General features: G+C 35.8%; 1 protein-coding gene across 1 annotated transcript in view; it reads left to right on the plus strand.

The window, feature by feature from the left end:
* NEGR1 (neuronal growth regulator 1) overlaps positions 1-26,904 on the plus strand; it is an 888,615-nt gene that overhangs the window by 689,916 nt on the left and 171,795 nt on the right. The window contains exon 6 of the mRNA XM_079778432.1: positions 7,668-7,819. Within this exon, the coding sequence (XP_079634558.1) occupies positions 7,668-7,819 (152 nt within the window). The remainder of the gene's footprint in view (positions 1-7,667; positions 7,820-26,904) is intronic.

The raw sequence follows: 26,904 nt of genomic DNA on the forward strand, positions 1-26,904 counted from the left end.
TCACCCTCCTACATCTTTTCTTTAAAAATAATTTCCTGTGTGCTCAATATTTAATATTTTGCTGCCATCTGAGAGGAAATGTATCTGTTCTGTCTAAGAAACAGACCCTATCATTAAACAATAATAACACCTATCATATATCTAGTGCCTATTTCATTTGATATATATATATGTGTGTGTGTGTGTGTGTGTGTGTGTGTGTGTGTGTGTGTGTGCATAGATATTACATTTTATATATTTAAAAAACATTCTTACATCAACACTTTGAAATTGCCTTTATTTTTTTCCAATTTCACAGGTGAAAAAACTAAAAATTATTAAAATGTGAAAACAATGTATTCAGTGAAGCATATAGCAATTACTCACTGTGTACCTACTAAGTACCTGGCACTATGCTGCATGCTTGGAATACAGTGAATAGCACCACCAACCAGGAATATTGCCCTAGTAGAGTTGCATTCTAGGGGACTATTGACAGCAATCAAAAATCATACCAATATATAAAACTTACAACTGAAGTGGTGTCACCAAGAGAAGTATTTGTTATGATGATGACTTGACAATAACTCTGTAGCATCACTAGCACTTGAACTTTAGAAACAAGTTTGGAATTACTTAAAAATATTGCATTCTTGCTACTTGTCTAGGTTGTATTTTTCTGCCATTCTAATTACATGTTGCATATATACCATAGGATGAGATTACCACCCAAATATTTAGTGAATCTAGGGAGAGAAAACAAACATTAATTGATACTGAAGGTTTGTGTGTTGGGGGATAGAAGAGAGGAAGGCAACAGCTCATTTCTTGTTTCTCAGAGTAGCCTGGAGAGGAAGACTCTTTTGGAGGGTGAAGACAGCCTCTGTAAGAGGCTGCACTGATGCACATAACTAGCCCCAAAATAATAGTTAAGGGTACAAGGAAACCTCCAAATAGCTCCCTAAATTGAACCTACATTTCTCTTTGACTTTCTACCCCATTAGATTCACCCCATGGATTGAACTTGGTATTTTCATATTTCAGATACCTAATAACACTTGATTTAGCTCCATTTGTTTTATTTGCTGGTTTGAGCTGATTTCCTTGAACCAAGATGATTTATGACTTCTCCAAACATAAAAGCAATATTCTTGTTCCTACTTAGTGATTTGAATACCAATAGCTACTTGGGGAGAATACCAATAGTAGTAAGAAGACCTGGATCTGAATTTTGGTTTTGTCACTTATCAGTTGGTACAAGATGAATTAACTTAATCTTTCTAAACTTCTTATCTTTCATCTGTAAAATGGTCTAATAATACTTACCTCCTAGGCTTGATATGAAGATTAGTTGACATACATTTGAAAATACTTAAATGTTTTCTGAATGTCAACTTTCCATACTTTTATCATCAACCTTTATTTGTGCAATGCTAAAAATCTTTGTTATATTTTTTCAGTCATAAATGTGTTAAGAACAGCTAACATGTTCCACAAATAAAAAGCATTCATACTCACAATGAGAAGACTAGAAGTACAACCATGATTTAGAGCCAAAATATACTTAAGCAAGAATTCTGTCATTGAGAGAGGCATTATGAAGTATATTGTGCAAGGATCTATATGGTATCTCAATCTCATCTTCAGATCAGATTTTCATGTGGATCTAAGGTCCCTTAGATAATAACCATGTCACATCTCTTCCTCCCCTTGGTTTCTAAACCAGTGTCTCAAGGACAGGAGGTACTCAATATTGTTTGGTGACCAAATTACACTTAATTTCCATTAAGACCATATCAGAGTCCTACCACTATCACTGGACTGCTTCAGTGCTGAGGGCTGGCCCTGCACCTGCACAATCGACCTCCAGGTTGTCGATTCCTGCAGGAAAAATTCAGGACATGAATCCAGGTGAAAGTAAGAGTAAGTTTATTACAGCTTGCGACCGTGTGGCAAAGGAAGGGCCCCTTTAATGCATAAAAAGATCAGGGGGTAAGCCCAGGAGAAGCTGCCACTGCCCACTGCTCTTCTGGGTGCAAGTCTCATGCAGACCCTCAGAGCTTAGGATAGAAGAAGCAAATTACATGCCTGAGGAAAGGGGAGCAAGGACATGGTCACAGAGCACTTGCTGGTGTCCTTTGTCCTGAGGGTTTTATCTATTTTCTATAGGTGGGAATTTTAGGGGAGATCCCAGGGGAGGGTATCAACAGAATATTCATTAGATTTCTGGGCATGTCGTTTAGTATGCTGATGTATTAAAATGAGCACATTGGTTAGTTTCATCTCTATCTTGGATTAATCTGGCTATAACTGTGTTGTTGTTGTTTTTTAATTATCTACCACCCTAAGGTGATTTAAACTACCTGCTTTTAGATATCTTTGGTTAGAGAGTAGGATAGAGTCTTGTGATTTATCAGCTGGCTGTTAATTGCTCAGCTGTTCTGGCATTCCACCCACTTGCCAGGGAATTTTCCTTTTTTTTTTTTTTTTTTTTTTTTTTACTAACCTGCCTCACGGTTACCCATGGCTTTTTCTAAATCTCCTTGTTTGAATTATATCTTTAGCTCATAACATCTCTTGAGTGCCTCAAATATATACTCCATTGCTGGAAGTCACATTTCTTTCTATAAAAAATGACTTGTATGATTTAAGAACTGTCTTTCATCTATGCTATGCTAATACCCAAAGATCAATTAATAAGAATTGATCTTATTCAGTTATATAACATAATATATTATTATCTTACTCCCTTATAAATGAAGTCTTATGAAAGTTACACCATTATTTGAGAACATCTCTACCACTCCTATTCCAAGTTATTTTAATATTATAAATATTGTCATCTGATATTCTCATATATGTTTCTTATATTAGCAATGGAGCTTTTCTGTGACTATTTGCAGCTGAAAGTTAGATCTCTAGAGATATTTATTGTTAGTGCTGACATGGAAAGGCAGATAATAAATAAAAGCCTCAAAATGTGTAGTGAGGCTGAATTTATAAAATGGATGAGGTCTGGTGTAAGTTGGTCCATTTATTTTCACAATCTTAGCAATCAGTGCCAATGGCTATGTGGTCTAGTTTGCTCTGTGGTGTTGCTGTGTGCTCCCTTGATAGCTATGCACTGAGAGAAAGTGATGATTGTAAAGTTTTTGAACATTTCATGAGTCAGAAATATAAGTATTTCTAGTTATTACCATACTTCCCTGACACTTCTATATACATACATACTAGTAAAAGGCTAATATGCAAAGTGTCCCCTTGGGAGTTCGACCAGGAGACCGGGAGTTTGATCACTCACTATGACATGCACTGACCACCAGGGGGTGGCATGGAACAAAGGAAGGCCCCAGCCCACAGCCGGAAGGACCCGATTGCTGGCCAGGCCTAGGGACCCTACCCATGCACGAATTTCATGCACCGGGCCTCTAGTGAAAATATAAGAGGCTGCCCTAATTCAGGACTAGTTAGTTGGTCAAGCTGTGTCACTGATAGATTGGCAGCATCTTCTGGCAAAGCTAATATCCTGCAGTTCACAGATTTGAGGCATTAGCACAAGGCAGAGGTATAAAAATAAGGGCAATGGTCCTCAGTATATGTTTTAGTCCACTTGTGCTGCTATAACAAAATACCACAGACTGGGTAGCTTAGAAACAGCAGAAAATTATCTCACAGTTCTGGAAGTCTGCAATTAAGGTGTCAGCATATTGGAGAAGGTCCTCTTCTGGGTTGCAAACATCCTGTTGTATCCTTACATTGCAGAAGGGGCTGGGGAATCCCTCTGAAGCCTCTTTGATAAAACACTAATCCCTTCATGACTTTTAAGCACCTCTCAAAGACCCACCTACTAATACCATCACCTTTAGGGATTAGGATTTCAACATATGAATTTTGGAGGACACACACATTCAGGTTATAGTGGTATGGAACAAACTCCTATTGGTGACTGAGGGTAGGAGACCATAGTAATAGACGAATCTTATAGCCATGAGGTCCATTGAATGGGAAAAATGGGAAAAAATAAAAATGGCCACACATTTCTAAGAAAGCACCATATGCTGCCGATCTATTGCTAAAGGGAAGGAATGCCATATTTAACCCCTAGCCCAGCAAAATTAGTTTCTCTCTCTTTTGGGGGGAGGAGGACTATGAGAAAAAAAATGTCTCATTCTATAAGTCAACACAAAAATGGTTCCCTTAGAACTTGAAAGAATTAAGTGTTTAGGGAAAAGAGATACAGATCTCCAAATAAGGAAATATTCTGAATTTAGTTCTCTGGTTTTATTGAAAGGTATATTATAAACAATTTCTAGAGTTGCCACTTCAGATTTCACATCACTGATGCAAGGAAGTCTGGTTTCAAACAAGTCAGAAATGGATATAAAAAATCTATGGGGCCAGGATCATCTGTGAACAGGCTCATATGTACATGCTTTAAACTGATCAAGCATTTTCTTTAACACATAATAACAATTCAATATGGAAATTATGTTTTTTACTGATAAAAAAGAATGATTCTCTTTATAGAAAATATAATTATATCAGACCATATTAAAATAAATCTGTTTCCTAAAGAAAAAATAAGTACCATCAATTAAAGAACTCTTCTCTTATTTGTTTTTATCAAGGAGTAAAATTACATTAGAGCCATATTGATAGGACTTCCTGGTGTGGCTCAAATTTTTATATCCAGTAACTGAGAATAGATGTGTGTTCATCTTAACAGGGTCTCCCTTGTGATTAAAATACCCTCCGTTGTTAACACTTGTTAATATACCTGATTCTTATCTTCAACTTTGACCTTCTCAAGGGCCTTCAAAAATCTTCAAAGAACATGTGTTGCCCAGCCTAGTCCCTAATCACAGCACAGAACTCATCTTTGTAGCACTTTAATGACTATTTTCAGAATTGATATAGCTGAGAAAGTTTTTTATTACCCCCACGATACCTGCAAGAAAATCACAGAGATACACTCTTAAGAGGTCCACTCCATTTCAGAAGTCACTCTCCCTCAAGGTCAGCTTTGCCAAGGCTGTTGCAGCCGTCCACCAGGCAAAGATAAGTTCTGAAGTGATGCTTGAGGAGGCAGCACTTTTGAAACTCCCAACTACAAAAGAAAGGAATCTTTGAATTCTCCAGTAATCTCAGAGAGGTGGCTTCCCCTAGAGGGAAGAAACAACCCAGGGAAGATCCTTTTCTTTTTTATTGGCCATAATCACCTGCCAGGCTGATGAGAGCAGCAAGGGTTGGAGCACTGATGTGCACTGCTGGCCAGAAGTCAAAAATGGGCCTAGACATTCAGAACATGGATGTGATGCATGATTTAGCAACATCTGTGGCTTTGCCGTCAGATGCATTAAAGGACAGAGAACTACAAGCCAGCTTAGAAAGATAGCCATAAGGAACATACAGTGCCTTGAAGTAACTCAAGGGAATATTGAACCTCAATATTCCCTTGAGATTTTCTCCCTAGAGTCTAGCCAAGTGAAAACACTGACTTTTTCTCAATTATCTAGCAACAGAATTAATCTTGGTTTGATAGATGGGGCACAATGGGGTTTAGTAGTCTAGGGAGTTGCTAAATTCTCTGGAAAATAAGTCCATAGCATAAATATGAACAAATTGATTTGAGCTATAATGCTTATGTTCTTAAAAATGATGAAATTGTGATTTTTAAAAATATATGACATAAACTAATTCATTAAAGGCAAAGTTATTAATGTCATGCAGAAAAATATGCAATATCACTGAATTTAGCATACATTTTGATAGATTTACAATATGAGACAGAGGAGTAAAAGCTGCCATAGTCTTAATATGTTATGCCCTAATTTTAAAAATATATTTTTATTTATTTTAGAGAGAGGGGAAGGGAGAGAGATAGAGAGATAGAAACATCAAGAGAGAAACATTGATCAGCTGATATTTCTGCAAAACCCTTTCTGGGGATTGAGCCTGCAACCCAGTCATGTGCCCTGACAGGGAATCAAACCAGTGACCCCTGGGTTCCTAGGTCCATGCTCAACCCCTAAACCACACCAGCCAGGCTGTTATGCCCTAATTTCTTGTGTCAGAGTTTGAGATCATTAGGTTTATTGCTCAATTTAAAGTTTTTCAATTTTTTTTTTCCCACTCAAAGCTTTACTAATCTGATTAAAGTTTGAGTTTTAGATAAGCCAAATCCAGCTAGTACATGAACTATAAGTAATTCCCAGAGTAATCAAGGATGACTGCTTATTTTAATCTGCATTTAACTGCAGTGTATCTTACCTAAATTCAGATGCAAGTCACATGACATAATGTAAAGAATTTCAATCCAGACTCTCAGGGGAATGCCATTTATTAGCATCTTTAAAATTAAAGAAATTAGTGCTAAAACTTGAACACATTCAGAGGTAAAACTAACATGAGCCTACATAGCCCATATTGTGATCAGCACATCTTTTTTACAATAAACAGAGGGGCTAGTTAAGGAGAAGTTACTATCTGATTGTCATCCTCATTACCGCAGAATTCATAATGAGAGAGAGAGAGTTTCTTGAAGGGGCACTGAAAGAAGCTTACCAATCCCTGTGGTGCCGGGACATCACCCAGACTCCATTGACTCTGAACTACTTATTATGGACTTAGGATACCACTATTAAGTGCAATGTAGGATTAAAATATAAAGTATGTCTATACGGCTGTGCTTTGTGAGGAATTTGAGTTTATTTGGGTTGGAAAGACCTGTGTTCATAGAAATTGCCGGAGAAAATAATTCAAGAATGTGGTTTTTGCTTTATAAATGCCACAACAATTTGGTAAGAAACATGCAGAGTAAAAGAGAGGAGATTCATTTAAGGTGCATCAGAGAGAGAGAGATGGTACTAGATCAGACCTAAATGAGGGGGGAAGGCTCTAGATGGCAGAGATAAAAGAAGATGATGACTATTGAGTGTAGATTCAGGAAAAGAGTGAAACAGGCCTGGGCATAGCAAGCAGTGAGAACAATGAAGCTATACCAGCCAGAGTGAGAGCGAGGGCCCCTGCTGGTAGTCTGGAGAGAGATTAATGGGTAGTCCAGGTGGAATCTGGAAAAACTGAACCTACATTAAGGCCCAGAAAAGATAAAGTACTGTTATAAGCATCTTCCTAAAATGTGGCAGAGATCAGACTCAACATTAAATACTGTCCTCAGTACGATACTTGTGTCTCATTGTACATGGCAGCAGTAAAATGGTGTTGACCCTGGAATCACCTTATCTCAGTTGTAGGTTTAACAATAATATCACCTGAAATGGTCTAGACGTATCCCAACCAGTTTACTTAGAAACCATCAGTTTGTGCTTTTAATGGACTCTTTCTATTTAATTTCTTCTACTCTTTCTTGACTTTAACAGATAAGATGCCATTGTTTTGGTATGTTTAATTTTCTAAAATACAAAACAATGTATAAATAGGTCATGCATATCTAAGCTCAGTTTGTTAAATAGTGCAAATAATCCCATAAGAACAGTCTACGGCTGCCATACAGCCTCTCCTGTCCAGTATCTATTAATAAAAGGAAAATATAATTGCAACATTATCATGCTATATACCAATGCCAGTGGTCAAAACTGTCTATGGGTTGCCATTACAACCCCATCTAAAATAAAAATGGAAATGATACTTATAACACGTACTTACCTATAGTTTATTTTGTCTTCTAGGCTCTTCAATGGCCAGCAAGGAATTATCATTCAAAATTTTAGCACAAGATCCATTCTCACCGTTACCAATGTGACACAGGAGCACTTCGGGAACTATACTTGTGTGGCTGCCAACAAGCTAGGCACAACCAATGCGAGCCTGCCTCTCAACCGTAAGTAACACAGTGTTGCCAAAATGCCCCCATGGGCCTCTTGGCTTCTATCTATCAGTAGAGATAAAACATGATAGAGTATGTTCATTTTAGAACTCAACTTGATGTGACACATTCCTTACACAGAGTAACTTGGCCCCAAAATAATACGGGTGCTTGAGAATTTTATAATCTCTATAGAAGTCTACATGTGCTTAGAAAAATGACTTAGAGATGAGAAAAGGGAAAAAAATGCATATATAATAAGATCGACTGAAAAATGTCTTCTGACTAAAGAGATTTAGTTTGGTGAGGTTTTCTTTGTTTTTTGTTTTGTCTTTTAAAATGTGTTATATTATCTTGAAACATGGATTAATTTAGGTTGGTTTTACTCTTGGTTGATGTTCTTTAGATACTCATCTTGAAATAGTAAGAATGTCATATGCCATAAACACAATGAAATAGTAAGTAAATGATGACATACAAAATATTTTATCTAGAAAGAGAACATTTTTACTCAAAAGTGTATTTTAGAATACAACTTAAGGTTTTACTAAAATAGATACTGTATTTATAACAAAGTATATATCTTAGTTCCTAAGGGCTAGAAATGAAAACAGAAGAGCCAACACAAGGATGAGTTGAGGGGTCTGCAACCTGTTATAATGTTTCCTCCTGCAATTCATTATAGTGCTTTTTAGTAGCTGAATCAACAACAAAATGTTGTAACCATTAGATATATTCCTGATTTGGAAATGGAATGTTTTTCAAAATGTTGAAAGGAGATGACAGAGAATTCACTGTATTTTCAGTTCCACAGTTAGCTGAGTAATCCTTATCTCTTATATTTTTACTGAAACCTGATGTCTATATTTATTATATCATCCTATGATCCTAAGCTTTCTCTGAAAAATGCAAATATTGTTTAGTTAATCACAGACATGATCATTTCCATTTTGGAGAAATGAGGATGGGATATATAATAGTCTTACTACTTAAAATTTACTATAATAAGAAGTTTTATAATTTGTAAACTTTGAATTACCATGATTTAAAAACCTCTGATGTTAAATAATATATATATCAGTTTGTTGTTAATAAAAAGTCATTCAAAAATTATTTGTTCTATATACACTTTTTAAATATTACCTCATTTGTTTTTCAGCTTAATATTACTTAATATTTTTATTATCTCCATTCTGAAAGAAAAACATTGCTTGTCATGCAATAGGCATTTATACTTGCTTGAGTTCCTTCCATGAGGATGCTTTATTTAGTGTAATTATGAATAATATAAAGCACTGAAAATATTATAGAGTACTGTGAATTCCAAATTAATGTAAATATTGGTATTTCTTTGGTATGCTATTAATATTTTAAGTGGCTTAAATATTCAAGAATCTGAAAGAATAACTGAATTAGAAAGGCAAAGTAAAGAAAATTTAAGACTTAATAATATGTTAAGTTTTTGCTATTTAAATTTCTAAGTCACATTCTGATATTTAAAATCGAAGCATTCGTGAATGCAACAAATTAGAAACAATGACACTTATTTAAGTGTTCATTTTACTCTGGGGACCATAACACAGTCATCTGGAAGTGAAGCTCTGCTCAAAAGGCTTCTAAACGTGGTATCTTTGGGATGGACTTCAATGATCTCACTCTCTCTTTGCTACCGGCTTCCTGTTTCAGAGGTGCTATGAAATACTAACGCAATTTGTTTTACTTGTTATTAAAGACATAATATGCAATCAACATTGTCTATAATTATGAACATAGCCCTTGAAGTCTAAAGAAATATTCATATATAATACTCTTGGACAACTTCATCTAAAGATCTTATTGCATTCCTGTGTACAGTAATTATTTTTATATATTTTCATCTCTTTACCATATTACGTTTGTTGAGAAGACAGGGTCATATCTAATATTTTATCTTTCATATAATCAATACAGTGTCTGATATTTAATAGGCAATCAGCAAATCTTTAATGAATAAATGAATTCAACATTGAGTAAATGATTAAAAGGATATTGAATAAATTAGTGAACTGAGTTTTAGCTGTAGAATGTGCATTTGTAATCTCTAGATATACAAAATCATGTCACAGCACTTATTGTTAGCTTACTATGGACCAGATCCTACTCTATTCTCTTCATATGAATTTGTCCATTTAATTCACATACAATCTAAAAAGATAAATTTTATAATTCCCCTCTTTAAGATGAAGAAACTAAGATAAAGAGAGATTAAAAGCTTAGCCAAAGTCAAATGCTTAATAAGTTAATAAATAATAAAGCCAAAGCAAAAACTTGAATTCTGACAGTCTGGCTTTGGAGCCCAAGCTTTTCACTCTTACATTTCACCATCACTATGAATGCAAAACCATCAGTGGAGTAAGAGGTAAATTGTGTCATTTGCAACATACCCTTTGAAAGAACAAACACGTAATATGTTTGTTCATCTTGTAGTTTTTATCAATTTTCTTTAACAATTTAAAGTGCTATTCTTTAATTTATAAAAGCTCTTTTTAAGTATAAATGTTTAGATATAAACAACATATGTTAGATAACGAATGTAAGTACATGAAAGGTGAATGTGGTCCATGTTTGACTGAAAACATATACAAAAATGAGACTTGGGGATGTTTAAGAACATTTTTTGTGGTATTTTAAATCTCTTTGGAATGGTAAAGTTATCCAATACAAGCATTGTGAATCTGCAAACTATATGGGGAAAGGCGGCTTTCCTAAAAGTTGTACAATGCTAGCTGGAGAAAAAGCAATGTGTCCCTTGATAAGAATTCCTGTCATATCTTTACAAGGTCTGTGAGTGGGAGGGTCTTCAATTTCTAAACTGATCCAAGACTAGAAGCCAGTCTAAGCTGACCTAATATTGGCCTGTGACTTGTTAAATATATATATCTTTAACCTGTTACTGAAGATCAGCCCTTTCTATAGTTAAGGGATATGTAAAGCTGACTCCTGTCTTCTTATCCAAGAGAAGTAGACCCAGGGTCTGTCTGCCCCTGTATACATGGTGATATTTGGAATATGCCATGAATAATCATATCTTAATGCTTTCATGATTTGTATTTCTAAATAGTTAATATGCTCAAAAACAGGGTAATAAAAATGTGAGTTACCTAGCATAGGTTTATATGTATAAACACTCTAACTGGTTGATAATAGCATTTCAATAGAGCTGTAGCCACTGGGAACCAGCTCTCCATCCATAACTATGTAGAGTAATCCCGAGGCTATTACAATTTAATCCTAATTTGTAATAACCTACATATTCTAGATCAGCAAGAAGACAAAAGACAATAAATTATAATTTAGAGTTTTGCTATAACTAAGATGATCCAAAATGGAATGTAGCACTTTTTGTTGTGTAAATGTTTGAGTGTGTACGTTTCACATAAAGGGAGTCAATAGAGTCTTGGTTTGAGCCTATTTTACCACATTAGTTGTGTGTGACTTTGAGTAAGTTAATGAAATGTCAAAGCCTCAGTTAACTCATTTATAAAATGAGGGCAATGATAGCTCCCACGAGAATAAAAATTAAACGGGACACATTTAGTACTCGTCCTGTATTAAAGTAAACATCCAACAAATCTTAACTATTGTTATTATATCATATCCTCTAAGAGCCCTCACTTTATTTCAAAATGTTATATGTATATGGCTGACCTTATTTGATGATTGACTGATAGTACTTTATTGAGTGTTTAGATGGTAAACCCTTGCTGGTAGACAGAAGGCATGCAAATTTGAAATAATGCCCCAATCTAGCTTACTAGTATAACCTCATCCCTTGCTCATACACAAACCAGACTTTGTGGCACTAATTCCCTATTAATATGATGTTTGCAGCATAGAAGTTCAGACATTTAAAAAATTCAAAGAGTAAATACAGAACTGAAACAATTGTTCTATTCAGGCTCAGACAATTCATTCAATAGCAACATTCATTCTTCAAATATGCATATTGACTGCTTATAATGTTCAAAACACTGTGCTAAGTGCTATATGTGGGAAATAATAATAGACCTGGAATCCCATCCTCAAAGAGTTCTTAGACACATGATAGAATGGGGACAAGAACACAGGACACTAATGCAATATAGTCAATGGTAGTGTAGTAGGGTAGAGAAGTGGCTGATAATTCAGTCTCAGGCGTCATCAAAGCAGTGTCCTCTAGAGCAAGTAATATCATTATATGAATTATGACTACGACGTAGCTCAAGTACCATTTTAGTCATCACTCTCTTATTTTTAGAGGCAGAACTCTGCAGAATTTATTCAACAACAATTATAAGCACAATAAGAGAATGATCAAGTCAGTCTCAATGACTCAGGGCAAGGTATAGAGGGGAGATGACCTTTGCATTAAGGATGTGATTGAGTTGAGCCTTGGTGTTGGAATGGTATTGTGTGTGTGAGAGAGAGTGTGTGGAGAGAGAGAGAGAGAGAGAGAGAGAGAGAGAGAGAGAGAGAGAGAGAGAGAGACTCTCATATGGAACAGCTCTGACATTGCAGTATGAAATAATCTGACATATTTGAATACATATGACTAGAGTAAAATGTGGAAGAAAAGATTGTTGTGAGATTAGGCTTGACGAGGTGGTGGAATTAGGACAGGAAGGAATTTGGACTTTATCCTGGTTTTGGAGAGTGAAAAAAAGAATATATACAGATTTTGTTTCTGAAAGATGTTCTTAGGCAATGTGGAAAGCTATAGATTTACAATAATAAAGGCAAAAGAAGATAATTGCACACAAAGAGTAGCAGGAATGAGAGAGTGAAGAGATAATTAGGAGAGAGGAGTGAGTGAATAAAGACTAGAAAGGGAATTGTAGGACTCTAGATAAGTTCCAAATATGGAGAGCATAGCAGGCAATTGTAGGAATCTCGGTAACTCCCAACAGTTAATTTGGATAGCATTAACCAGAATAGAACACGATAGGAAAATTAGCACTTTTAGATCTGGGGAGAAGGTAGAGATTGAGAGAAGAGAAATAAATTCAACTTCAGACATATCAGTTGGAAGTGATGTTCATTAGGTAGCTGGATATGAAGTCCAAAATGGAGATGATTAGGAAGTTATCATAATAGAAGTGGTTGTTTTAGTTATGAGATTACCAAGTGCTTAAAACTTGCATAGCTTTAGTTTAGTAAAAAGATGAGCAAGGCCCAACATTCAAGCAAAATCAACAACAGGAGCATGGAGGAGTGTGCAGAGAAAGAAAAGCATCCTACAGAAGCACGTGTCAATGGAGATGCCAGAGGAAGATCAGTACCGTGGAGCCATGGGAGGAGGCCAGCTCAAGAGGAGGGAAGGTCAGCAGTGATGATGCTACATCAGGTCAGAGAAAGTCTGAAACAACCACTGTCTCTGACAGCTGGCAGTTATTGGTGATCTTCACCACACCAGTCTCTATAGAAAACTGGGATTTGATGCCACATTGCTATGGATTAAGGTTAAATAAGTAGATGAGGAAGCAGAAACACATCAGTAAGTTTCTCTCTCTACAGGCTAGGCTATGAAAGGAAGAAAACAGGCTGATGATTTGCCTTGATGCCTCAGCAGCTGGTCTGATTTGGGTTTCTTAAGGCCCAATTGCTGTGTGTCTATCAATAAGTCTCTAACCTACAAAGATGCAAAAATGTCAGTCTTTGGAGAACTACACTTGTCATGCTTCTTGCTGTTTTGCAAGCCTCCCTCATTCCAGTTTGCCTCTTTTCTCACATGCTTCTTTGGTCCCAGGTAAAGAAGAAAGGCTTTGATATAATATGATTCAAAGCCTTTGCCTTCCATGGCCTGCAGGCCTTAGACTGTAATTATAAGAGGGACTGTAGTTCCAAGTACAGAAGTTAGTAATTTCATCTATATAATTACTTCAGGTAGAGTATATACTTTATCAAGTAAGGGGAAAACAAACTGTATCATGAAAAAAAAAACTATAGGAAAGCTAGTATACAATGGAGCCCTCATTTTTAGATTGTCTATCCATAAATTTCTGAAATATGTCTGCATTTAAAAAATATTTGTGTGTGCCGAAACCAGTTTGGCTCAGTGGATAGAGCGTCGGCCTGAGGACTGAAGGGTCCCAGGTTCGATTCCGGTCTAGGGCATGTGCCTTGGTTGTGGGCGCAACCCCAGTAGGGGGTGTGCAGGAGGCAGCTGATCGATGTTTCTCTCTCATCTATGTTTCTGGCTCTCTATCCCTCTCCCTTCCTCTCTGTAAAAAAAATCAATAAAATATATTTTAAAAATATATATATTTATGTGTGTTCGTGTGTGTGTGTGTGTGTGTGTGTGTGTGTGTGTGTGAGAGAGAGAGAGAGAGAGAGAGAGAGAGAGAGAGAGAGAGAGAGGACGAAAATATTCTGAGTCACTGTAAATCATCTGTAGATCAGCCTCGGGGAACAAGTGCTTTAACAAAATTAACAATGGATGACAGTGTGCCAATTGTTCATAGACAATATTTTTGTTAAGTAAAAATTAGGGTTCATAATTATTTGGTATGTTATTATTATTTTCAACTGTGTTTTTTGCTTCTTGAACCTGAGCAACTGAAAGAGATGATTCCTCTAAGTCTTCTCCTTAAAGAATGTGAACTGCATGGTCCCATCCTGCCATCTATGGGTCCAGTTAATCAAATGTACACCATCTTTTGATCAGTAATTTAATAATCAATAAAAGTGACATCTACTAGTATAAGTAAGACATTTGATATATGCTTCATTTTCCAGTTTTACAAAAGAACAGATTTTTTTATAGAACATGTATTAAAAGACCCAAAATCTAAAGGGAAAAAGGAAAAAGAATTAACTAAGAAGGAGGAGATCTTAGCTACATTAACCAAGTGCTTAAAATGTGCATAACTTTAGTTTAATACAACCTTCTCCTGAAACCTAATATAAGAAAATATTTGGGACAGTTCAAGCTTTAATAGTAGTAGAGCATTTACAGTCCAAAATAGATAACAATAATATTAATACAATGTGTGGATGCCACCCCCACCCCAATTAATGTGTTCCCAAAAGTATGGTGTCAAATATTTTGCTGGAAGGTAAGTTCTAATGCACACAGACACACACACACACACACACACACACACACACACAGACACACACATTTATTCATTTAGTAAAACATTTGCCTAAGAAATATTACATATAAAATATCCAAAGGATCCACCCAAACTATCTTTTTCTTGCCCTGGCAACCCTGTGGAGACAATAATGAAGTTCCAATTTTAAATGCTTTATACAATCAGTGCTATATAACTTTCTAGAAAATCTCCTCACATGTTAGAAAATATTTCTAATTTGATGGACACCTCCTCTTTGATATATATCTCAGTAGTTTATATCTGAAAGGAAAATGGAAGAGGCTATTGGAGAAAGTGAGAATGTGGATAGCATAACAGTTTTTCCCTGTTTAGATCTGACTGATGCAGGCAAACGTTATTTTTTGACTGATTTGTTGAATATGGAACCAGCTGTGCCCTTGTAAGTAATATTTCATCTCTCTGCTTGCTGCAAATGTCCCACATGCCAGTTAGCAATTGTATGGCTCTCTGTTATTTTTGACTATTATAATGAACCTTGATTCTGTGTGAAAGGTGATACCACAAATCTGAATGATTCATGTTTTAGATTGAAATTGATCTCTCATCTTGCAACTTAAAAGAGATGGGGTTTTGGTTGAAAGAGGCAGTAATAAATTTAGACTTGATGATTGTTGAAGACAGCATGCTGTGTGAGGCAACTTGTTTTATCCTCACAGCTTTATGTTAATGTGAAGTCTTTTGTGTATGTCTTAGTAAAAAATATTTGACAAAAATCAGGTTTGCTGTTGTAGGTAGATTTTGATATATCTAAATCTGCCAATGGAATTTCACTCTACTAAACAGAAATACAGACTGATTATTGGATGCAAGGAAATTTGCTGAAATGGAATATGAGCAAAAAAAAAAAAAAATAGAGGACATTTTCCCCTCCCAACCTTAAACCTAGAACCGTGTTTCTTGAGCAGCCAGACACAAAGTGGTCTTTGGGTGCCATTCGTGAGTAACCCAACGGCTTGAAACAGAATAACTGTTGGAACCTGTGCTGCCCCAGCTCGCCAAATGGCCACCAGTGAAAACCAGATACAAATACTGACAAGAGATTTCCTTACGCATGTCGATTGCCTTAACTTTATAGCTGGAGTAAGTCTCAGATATTACCTGGTCCATCTTTTTCAAACTTTTTAAACCAATGAATTCCTTTCTTTCTCCAAATAAAACTTTATGCAAATCTTTTTATGTAACTAGTATAAAATTGAGATTACTTTGGTTGATTTGGCGGTAAACTTGGAAAATCCCCTCTCTTTCCTTCTGTATCAAATGATACAGTGACCCTAGGGACTATCAAAAAGTGATAGTATTCCAGAAAGTTAGGTTTTGTTTTGTTTTGTTTTTAATATATTTTAAAATATATGTTTTTAATATATTTTATTGATTTTCTTACAGAGAGGAAGGGAGAGAGATAGAGAGTTAGAAACATTGATGAGAGAGAAACATTGATCAGCTAAATCCTGCACATCTCTTACTGGGGATGTGCCTGCAACCCAGGTACATGCCCTTGACCAGAATCGAACCTGGTACCCTTCACTCCGCAGGCCGATGCTCTATCCACTGAGCCAAACCGGTCAGGGCCAGAAAGTTAGGTTTTAAAATTCCTGGTCTAGACTTCTCTTTGTAGGTGAGGGAACTTAGGCCCAAAGAAGGTGAATCAGAACTCAAAGCTATACATTGTCACAGCAGACCTAGGGTTAGAATGTAACTTAGATTTTTCCACTTCCAGTGTTCTTTCCACTGTACAGCCGACCACCAAAAGCTTTGGAATCAAACAGATCTGATTTGAAATCACAATCCCACATTGCAGGATGTTGGCAGTTCTCTCAATCCCAATCTTTAAGCTTCAGTCATCTCACCCATAAAATAAGAGGGGAAAAACTTATTTTAGATGATTTTTGTGAAGATTAAATGAGGTTGGATATATAAGGTGACCAAGATATAGTGCCTACCTCAAAGGAAGTGCTCATTAAATGTTAGTTTCCTTTCCTTTCCTCTCTGTTATGTATAATCCAAGCATTGAAGGGTAAACCAAAAGACGCCCAGATCTGCATACCTCAATGACTGTGTAACTTTATCTCACTGAACATCCCAGAACAGCACTGGTTCTTTGATTCATTTATTAATGCACTTATGTATATCATCATGATATTGTCTTTTCTATTAGAATTCTTCATTAAATCAGCCATGCCCATAAGCATTCGCTTGCAATGATGAAAAAAGTAGTCAGGTTGATGGAGAAGGTTGTACAAGATTAATTACTCTACTAATGTGTTTCTCTCAGGTTAAGAGGCAATTTGACAGCTATATCCTCAAGGTATTAAGACTGTACATACGTCCCCATAGCTGACAAAGGGTCAGTAAATGCCAAAGAGAGAGGGGAGCTTTTGTATTTGCCGCTGTCATTGATCAGCCTTGAAACGTAGCAGCCGTGTGGGAATTAGGCACCAAGAATATATAGAAAAAGCAAAAGGAGTTTCAAATTTTACCACGAAAATGTATTAGGATCCCTAGCTTAATAAATAGTCAGACTATTTAAGTTCTGGCCTTTACTTGTAGAGATACGTAACTCTCTAGCCTCAGTTTCCTCACCTATAAAACGAGGACACGAGAATAACTGCTATCCAAGTTCTCTTTCAGCTCTAATGCTTTAAGTTTCTAAGAAATCTATATATGCTTCAAAATAGTATTTATTGATTGTTATTCAAAACAGTTATATTTACTCCTTAGCAAAGTAGAAATGCTGCCAATATTTTTCCCTTCTGTACATTTCTGTTGTTGAACTCAAAATTATTTTTTATTGACAGAAAGAATTGTATTTTCATGTGTTTTTCTCTGCGGTGAGTTTCCATGAAGTTTAGCTCAATAGCACCACTGGCCTAATCATGTCATCTCTGCAAAGATTTTTACTCTTCAGGGAAATTTCCTTCATGTTCACAGTTTCAATTTTGTTGCCCAAAAACCTATGAAAAGGCACTAGAATAGACCTTTGTGGTTGGTGTTTTATTTCACAAAGCTCCAACCCTATAACAAACTAGGCCCAAACATGACCCTATAAAATGAGAGTTGTGCCTATTAAGACATTGAAAAAATAAAAATATGACAATAGTTTTAGCCAAAAAATAAAAATAAAAACAACAACAAAATTACCATCCTCTACTTCAATAGTGCCTGTCCCAGCCTTTACTCTGACAGAGCATATTAGAGGTCCTGTGAGAGATTCCCTCTCATATTTCTAAGAAGTCTCTTAAAGAATATTTACCCATCATGCACTGCTTTCTCTGTAGCTGTGACTAGATTTGAAGTTTGATCTAATAGTTTGATCAGATGATAAGGTCTGAGCTACTCTCCCACCTCCACTTCTGTGCTGATTCTTTTTCTAAAAAATGGAAATGCGGCCCCTATTATAAAATTCAAGAATATGTGTGAATATACTGATTATTACAAATTACTAAATAGCATCATTATAAAACTTCCCATTTCTCCTTGGGCGATGTCAAGCATAATTAATAGAGAACATCACCAAAATAAAAAATAAAGTGAAATTGGCTTTTTTTTCTTGTGTTGATGTTTCAGATTTAAGAAAAAAAGAAATAATTAATTGTGAAAGCAATGATATTTTAGTGGACCATGCTTTCTCTAAAATGCTGTAATTTTATTTTAGTAGCCATAAAGCTTCTGGGAAGGGACTAAAAATGTCATATCTTTATTGAATGTTTCCATTCAGTATGGACTTGATTTCCTTACTTATAAATTCAATTCATTGGAGATTTCTCTCCAGAGAAGCAAATTAGATATCCGCCAAATATACTAGTTCTTAAGTAAGATTTGAATAAATCAAGCAAGATGTGCTTGCATAGAAATGTTATTTCACCTATGGCATGGCCAGACATGTTTAGTAGATTGGATGTTTCTAATTCTGTCCTTTTTAATAAGCTTTCTCTCCAAGCAGTTTTAAGGAAAAGAGGTAACTTAGGCTACTCAGCTCTAAAATGTGTTACTAGACAGTCACATGCTCTTCCGTTTACTTTCTTTAATTTTTTAATCAATACAATTAATGCACATGTGGAGCAGCCTAATTAGTGAGGCTGATCATCTTTCTTGTCAAAGAACCATTAGAGTACTGCTCCATCCAATTATAAGGAATCACTGGGTTTCTAAAGTACTTCATGACTCAAGATATAACAACATATTTTCCTAAAACTGGCGGGATGCTTTAAGAACTAGTGGTTGAACCTGTAGTGAAATTTATATTTTCTCCAAAAATGAATCATAATATCTTGGGAGCCCTGAAGTTTATGGTATAATGATATGCTTACCCAAATGTAGATAATATCTATAATCAAACTATTTAACTGGGTAAATACATTTTAAGAAGACTTGCATAAGCTATGGTTGCACAACCCTGCAGTCTTGGCTCTACTGGTAAAAGATAAATTGAAAAGGTTTATTTCTCTCAAGCTAGCATATTGCCTGTTGGAGTCCATGTTTGACATCTTTTGTTACACCCATTTTGCTTCATACTTCAGAACCACCTGTATTTCCCCAATATCCCTCCTGCCAGCAGCACCTGAAAGCATGGGTCTTATATGCCAAAATATCCTTAGACTGACACATAATACTATCATAATAATCTTCCATCTATTATTTACATTTCTTTTCCTTGTTAGCATATTCCCTGATTCCTTTGCCCCTCTTATTCTTGTCATCATTATATATATTTTCAAAAGACAAAAACCATCACTGACTCACATACTGTTAGAGACAGGCTCTTGTCTGCTATTTATGTTCTGTTTTCTGAATTATGTCCTCTTTTTTTCTTTCTTTCTCTCATTTTCCCTCAACTCCAGGACTTAATCATTACCAAAACAGATAGGTAGATGATTCTCTAACCAGGAGTGTGGATTTGGTATAGAACTGAACAGTTTCTGAATAGGCAAGCTCAACATTGCTTTTGAAAGCTTCATCACTGAAAATGTAATCAAACTTAGCTTACCCCAAAATGATTTAAGTTTCAGCCCAAGGGCCAACCTTTGACCAGGGCAGCGTTCACACTTGCATTGATTCTGCTGCAATTGAATTACTCAGGCAGTTCCGTGCACTGTTTCAGCTTTAGCCCTGGAGTGCAAATGGCCAATTTGGAAAGCAACTTGGTTGTGCTTGAAATTTGCAGGAAGATTGACTCATATGTTCCCCAGGAAAAATCAGGCTTACTTTTAAAAATATTCTCTTAGTCACAGAATTGACTGCCCAAAGGATATTTTGCTTATTTTTATGTTTGTTTGGATTTGAGAAAACGTTGCTTCTCCCAAAGAATCTCTCCAGATTTTGAAAATATGAGTTCTAATCCTTCAATACATGTACTAAAATTTAGGGCAAATGAAAATTAATGAGGGGGAAATAAGGCAATGTAATATTGGGCTCTTAGATATAGAAAAATGTCAGAAATATATTGAATTTTATAGTTCCAGAAGCAGAAGTTGAAAAAAGAATGTTTACTGTAATGGAAGCAAAAGAACCTTTTATAGTCTCCATAACATTGCATTCTATGACAACACCTCCCTCTCTTCCTTTCCAAAATATTTTATTAAGATTGGCATAAAATAACATTACAAACACTCTTCTAGGGCATAGCAGGCTTTCATTATAAATATCTATTTTTTTATGTTTATCCCTTGTATTGCATATTAATTGTATAGTATCTACCCTTCTCACAAAACTACTTTTATTTTCACACAGACCTTACTATCCCTATGTACCTATTTTATATTTTTATAATTAAGATTAATTATAAGATTATATAGTTATAAGGGAGTTTTGAGTTATTACATCTCTTTTTACTTTGCTCACCTAGAGGTGGAAATAACCTATATTAAACAGGATATAGTTAAAGCACCTGGCACCTCCTAGGGATTCATTTGTTGTCTTTTCTTTCTCTCCTCCATAGCGTCAGTCACCCTTGTTATAGCTATATTCTCTTGAACTTTATTGTAAGGTAGGGATGATTTGATTCAGTCTCTTCAAACTCATATAATAGGCCCAATACAATTGGGATTTCATTCTGTCTTCATGATAAACTCACGCATACCTAAGTGCCCACACATGCAGAAAACATTCCTTGTTGACATTTACTGCAACACAAAACATCAGCCTCTTAAAATGGACTCTACCACTATGCCTCATTCCCTCCCCATGTGAATTTTTAAGCAACATTTAAAACTAAAGTTGTAAAACCTCAAAGGATGCTTTCTTATAATGTTTTAATCCTATGAAAACAGAAAGACAAATATATCACCTAGCCATTAAAAGTGTTCAAAGTCTTATATTAACATCACAATCTATTTCAGATCCAATGTTATCTCGCCTCTAATCTGTCCAGCGTCAGAGGAATACACATTAAGTTGTTTTAATACTCTCAACATTAAAGATAAAAAAGGAAGAGGAAAAGAAAAAAAAAGTTGTTTTTTATATAGGTGAGATTAGTGTGTGTGTTTTATATCACTCCCAAAATGTTTAAGTTATTTCATTTTCACATTCTTTTTGTTTAAAATAAGAAAACCATAGTTTATAGGCTGCATACCTTGAGGCATATGTCATCATTTTAAAACTTCAGTATGTATTCACTCATTAAGTGTATTGACCATCTAAATTCCTAGTCCTGTGCTATGTTGGAAATATAAAGGTAAGCTGATAATATTTGATTCCTAACCTTCTGAAGACTGCTATGTTGGAAAGGGGGGTGGGGGTGGAAGCACAACTAGTTACCACAAAATGTGGTCACCTTGTAGAGGTGTGGGGTGGGGAGGGAGAGAGAGAGAGAGAGAGAGAGAGAGAGAGAGAGAGAGAGAGAGAGATTAGAGATTATGAATGATTAAAAAATCCCATATGGCTGGAGCACAGATGAAAACCAAAGGAAATGTGGAAAGATGAGTATGGGGAGGAATGGAGATACTGACTCATGAAAGGTTTTGTAAACAAATGATACCTTCTTTAGCATGTTCTAAAAGTGTCATAAGCCAAAAACTATTTTTATATACTATTGATAGCTTTTTAAATGTTAGCGACAAAAGAGACAATAATTCCTGGAATTTATGTAATACTTTATTTCTTAAGTTGTCTCATGTAAAACAAACTCAATTACTAAGATAAAGACTACTTTTGGTCTGAACCTTAATTCTTCTGCCACTTTTGGCCCTCCTCAGATACATATATCCACGTATTACCTCCTTATATGTTTCTAGAAAACCATAAATGCTCGTGCCAATTTTCACTTAAAGGAAGAACACTTAGTTTATTCTGTTGATCTATTGTGCTAATCAAATAGTAAAATAATTAGTACTGAACTAGTTAATGAAATTTTTAACCCTTTTAAACTTTACCCTCCTCCCCTAATTTGTTTTCTAATATATTGTTAATCTATTCAGTAATGAACACTATAATCTCTTTTGGTCTAATCTCTTTTTTCTTCCATTTATATAGTATGTGGCAAGAAGCTATCCAAAGATACTTAGGATAAAATTGTTTATTTCTATGCACTATATATATTAAAGTTAAATTTTCTTGCCCCGGAATGAACACATGGAACATTTCCCTACATTGTTTTCTGATTCGAGAATCACGTGATTAGTAATGTCACAATATCAGCTGATAGCTACCCTTGAAAATTATTTCCATGTATTAGAAAATAGATCATAAAGGTAGTTTTACCAATTTAGTTACAGTCTCTTCTTTCTAGTGAAATATCTGGCATAATATGTACTTTCCCCAGGTGAGAGAGCTAAGTTTTTTTAGCACAAATTCAGCCCCACTATGGATTTACACTGAATGGTCATATTATTATCATCTCTGAATGTATAATAACCTGGCCACTCAGTGTACTTCTCTTGAGTACCTCATTTATTTGATATCAAAGATACTATAAATCGTGCACCTGATCAGTTTCCCCCTTTGCACTGGCTGACAGAAAGCTCATGGCAAATAGGTGGTTGATCTCCAGCAAAAGTCTAGAATACTTTTGGTACCCATTTGAGATACAAATACATTGAGTGGCCAGATTATTATGCGTTCAGAGATCATAATAATCTGGCCACTCAGTGTAAATGCTTATGAATATGGCTGGTAGTGAGATCAGACTTAGTTTCTAGGCTCAACTATCAGATGAGAAAAGGCAAGTTGTAATGCAGTGCTCTGTCTAGATAAGATAAGCACGGCTTTAGGAGTTCAGAGTATTGGTACTAAAAAACAAACAAATAAACAAAACCGTAGCTCCTAGCAAGTATTCTGCTGATGGTGATTCAGAATCATTCTCTTTAAATACAAAGGACAGCATTATTACCCTGTGTGATTTATAATAGTTGAGTTCAATGTGAGGTAGCCTAATTGTTAACAGTTTTGAAAAATACAATATTATGCTGTTGTTATTGTTATTTATAGAGGAAAATGCAGCAAAGTGACAAGTTTATACAGGACAATTTCAGACTAGAAACTGGGTTGGTTTCCACGTAAACAGAAAACAATAAATTGAACTCTATTATAATGTTTAGAGATGATTAATTTAACTGTGTGCGTGTGTGTGTGTGTGTGTGTGTGTGTGTGTGTGTGTGTAAAGCTAGATTAAAAATTGCCTAATATTGATTTCAGTTCTTCATGACCATTATTATGTGTATAGTTTATAATTGTTATAATCCATTCTAAAACGCCATCAAATAGGAGCTCGTAGTCCCAAACATTGTTGATAGTTTCAGCCATGTCATAGGCTTCTTTATAGATGATCCTTTAAAGCTATAGAATTCTAACATTTGTCTTATTTAAAATGAACTTTGAAACTAAGTGTCTAAACAAATGTCTAGAAACAAAAGGAAGTCATTTTATCTACATTCTACTTTACCATTAAAAATCTATGGAACTAAAATACTTAGAGATTCCACCAGTAGAGAAAAAGTCTTCTGTAAACTAATTTATCATTTTTTATTCATTAATATTAAAATCTTGTGAGACTTGTAAAGGACTGACACAAAATTTTTAAATCTGTGAATAACTTTCTAGATAATGTTTTTGAAGCATCAATATTAGGGGTAGGAATAGTTGTGAATGACAAACCCAAAATAATGACTTAAACAAGTACAACTATATGCCTTTCATGTGAAAGCAACAGAGAGTCCAAGGTTGGCATGGCCTCATAAGATAAATGATATGGCCTTCTCGAATGACTTTGTTCCACTTTGTAGCTTCTGTTCTCCAGTTCCTTCAATGGGCCAAGGTATGCCCTCCAGTTCAAAGCATCATATCTACACTTTAGGCTTCAGGAAGAACAAAGAGAAGGAGTAGGTCTCACCATTTTCTTTTATAAATGCTTCCCAAAATCTGTACACCACTTACACTTCTTTTTTTCAAGTAAAACAGTAGTATTTTAAAATTTTATTAATATATATATTTAATATATACAACATTATTTTGTACACATGAACATAGTGAAGTGATTATTACAGTCAAACTAATTATTATATCTCCTCCCATAATTACAATTTGTGTGTGTAGTGAGAACATCTGAAATCTACTCTCTTAGCAAATTCCCAGCAATTAATACAGTGTTTTCACTAGAGACCCAGTGCATGAAATTTGTGTGTGTGTGTGTGGGGGGGGGGTGTCCCTCAGCCCAGCCTGCACCCTCTCACAATACGGGACCCCTCAGGGGATGTCTGACTGCCAGTTTAGGCCCAATCCCATCGGATATCCCTCTTGCAATCTGGGACTGCTGGCTCCTAACCGCTGGCTTGCCTGCCTGCCTGATCACCCCTAACTCACCTGCCTGCCTGATCTCCCCTAACCACTCACCTGCCTGCCTGATTGCCCCTAACCACTCTGCCTGCCTGCCTAATGCCCCTAACTGCTTGCTTGCCTGACTGCCTGATCACCCCTAACTACCTCTGCCTCAGCCCCTGCCACTGTGGCTCCATCTGGAATGACGTCTGGAAGGTCATTCGATTGTCCAGTCTAGAATACATATTATGCTTTTATTATTATAGTCATATGCTGTACATTAGCTCTCTTGACTTGATCATTTTACACAACTGCAACTTCGACCAATATCTTTCTATTTCTTTCCCAAGTATAATGAGTAAGGAAAATAACTTAATATGAGTCTACAAAAGATTCTCAAGTCCCTTGAGCTAAAATAGGGCATATATTTATTGATTTTTCCAACATTCAAAAAATATACTGAATCTTAGAAGGGAGAACAATAACAAAAAATTATTAATACATACTCCCTGCCCTTAAGAAACTAAGCATCTATAAACTCTCATCAACCCTTCATCCTTCTATTCTCACCTCTCATTTCATACATGAAGTATTCATTTCATAGAGAAGAGGAAAATACAATTCTTTGGCATAGGTAGTTAATGGTAGAACTTACATAAAAATTAGGTCTCCTAACACTTTATTTTGGGCAACTATGCTAAGAAAGGCAAAAGGCATCTGTGTCAATATCTATGAAGTCTGAGATTTTACCCTACTTATAAGCTAATATTAACTTGCCACAGTTTCATGGCTGCTGGCAGAAAATGCAAGACTCCTGGGTCAGAGATGTAAGACTGTATTACTCACAGTAGCCAGATGTCTCTATGTTTGCATCTGTTCCCTGAGCCCCAAATTCACAGAGGAGCACGATGAATGGCCTACATGGATGCTCTACTTGCCATGGGTTCTGTTAAAGGAGAAGATTGCTGAACTTATGGAACCTAGAGTTTCATAGCAGAGGTAAGCAAGCATGCTCAGAGAGAGGCATTACCTCATTCCACAAGAAGTGGCTTGAAAAAAGAGCATTTACTCATTATTTACTGAGGCCTTGCATTCTAAGCATTCCCCAAAAAACATGTACCAGTCTGAAAGACCCCTGAAGGAGTGTCTCCCATCAGCCTGTAGAGGTGGAGAGATAAACATGATGGATATATCCTCTAAAGGAGCTCTTTCCAAATTGTCCTAGGCACATTATTATACTGAGGACTTTGGTAAATGCAGACTGATTCAATAACTCTGCAGTAGAGGCTGAGATCCTAAATTTCTTCAACTTCCCAGGGATGTTAATGCGGTGAGTCCAAGGACCACACTTCATTAAATATAAGGCCCTGAGGGAAGTCTGATTAGGTTTGAGAATGGCTTATTTCAGTCACCATATTCTAGATCCTGGGACTCTATTTCAAAGGCCCAGAGAGTCTTTATAGACCACTGACTAGGACTTAGAAGACTATGGAGACTGATACTGACTAAAAATATATGAGAACACCACGTATATCTGAGTAGACCTCAGAATACTGCTTTATTAATTATAATAAGAGAGTGACTTAAATTATAATACTCATATTACCATGATCAACTCACTCTGTTCCTAAAATGAAGCTACATGAGAATCATGTCATAATCAGAAGTCATTTTATTAATTCATCATCAGAAATCACTGGGTGAAAACAGAAAATACTTGAAGTCTGTAGGATCGGTCACTCACTCACTGTAGCCAAACCCACATGGACACCAAATCATAAACAGCAGGTTGCTTGGTGAGCTTGGAATCAGAACAAGGAGAGATAAATAAATCAAATACTTAATGACATTAGTGTAAAATCAGCATTGCTTCATTCTTCAAAAAACATGGCAGTTTTACTAATGGAAGAAAATATGCATAAAGTTCAGTAACAATGACTCTCCTTTCTCTGTGTGGTGCATACATCACATCTATCTCTGAATTTCTCCTCTTTCCAGATTGGCCTCTCTGACTTTCCTTTATCTGTGCATGCAGCTGACCAGACCCTAGATCTCTGTTTTATCCCCTTAGGAGTAACATACTCTATGTTTAGAAGTGTTAATATAGTCAATCAGGTTTCTGTCAAGTTCTATTTGCTGTATAATCTTTTTTTTGTCTTTAAGAGGTAATTTTGCATATATCTGTTCCAATCTGTTGCTTCTATCATTTAACTTTCA

The sequence above is a fragment of the Cnephaeus nilssonii genome (genome assembly GCF_951640355.1).
Source record: "Cnephaeus nilssonii genome assembly, chromosome: 7".
Classification (NCBI taxonomy): domain Eukaryota; kingdom Metazoa; phylum Chordata; class Mammalia; order Chiroptera; family Vespertilionidae; genus Cnephaeus; species Cnephaeus nilssonii.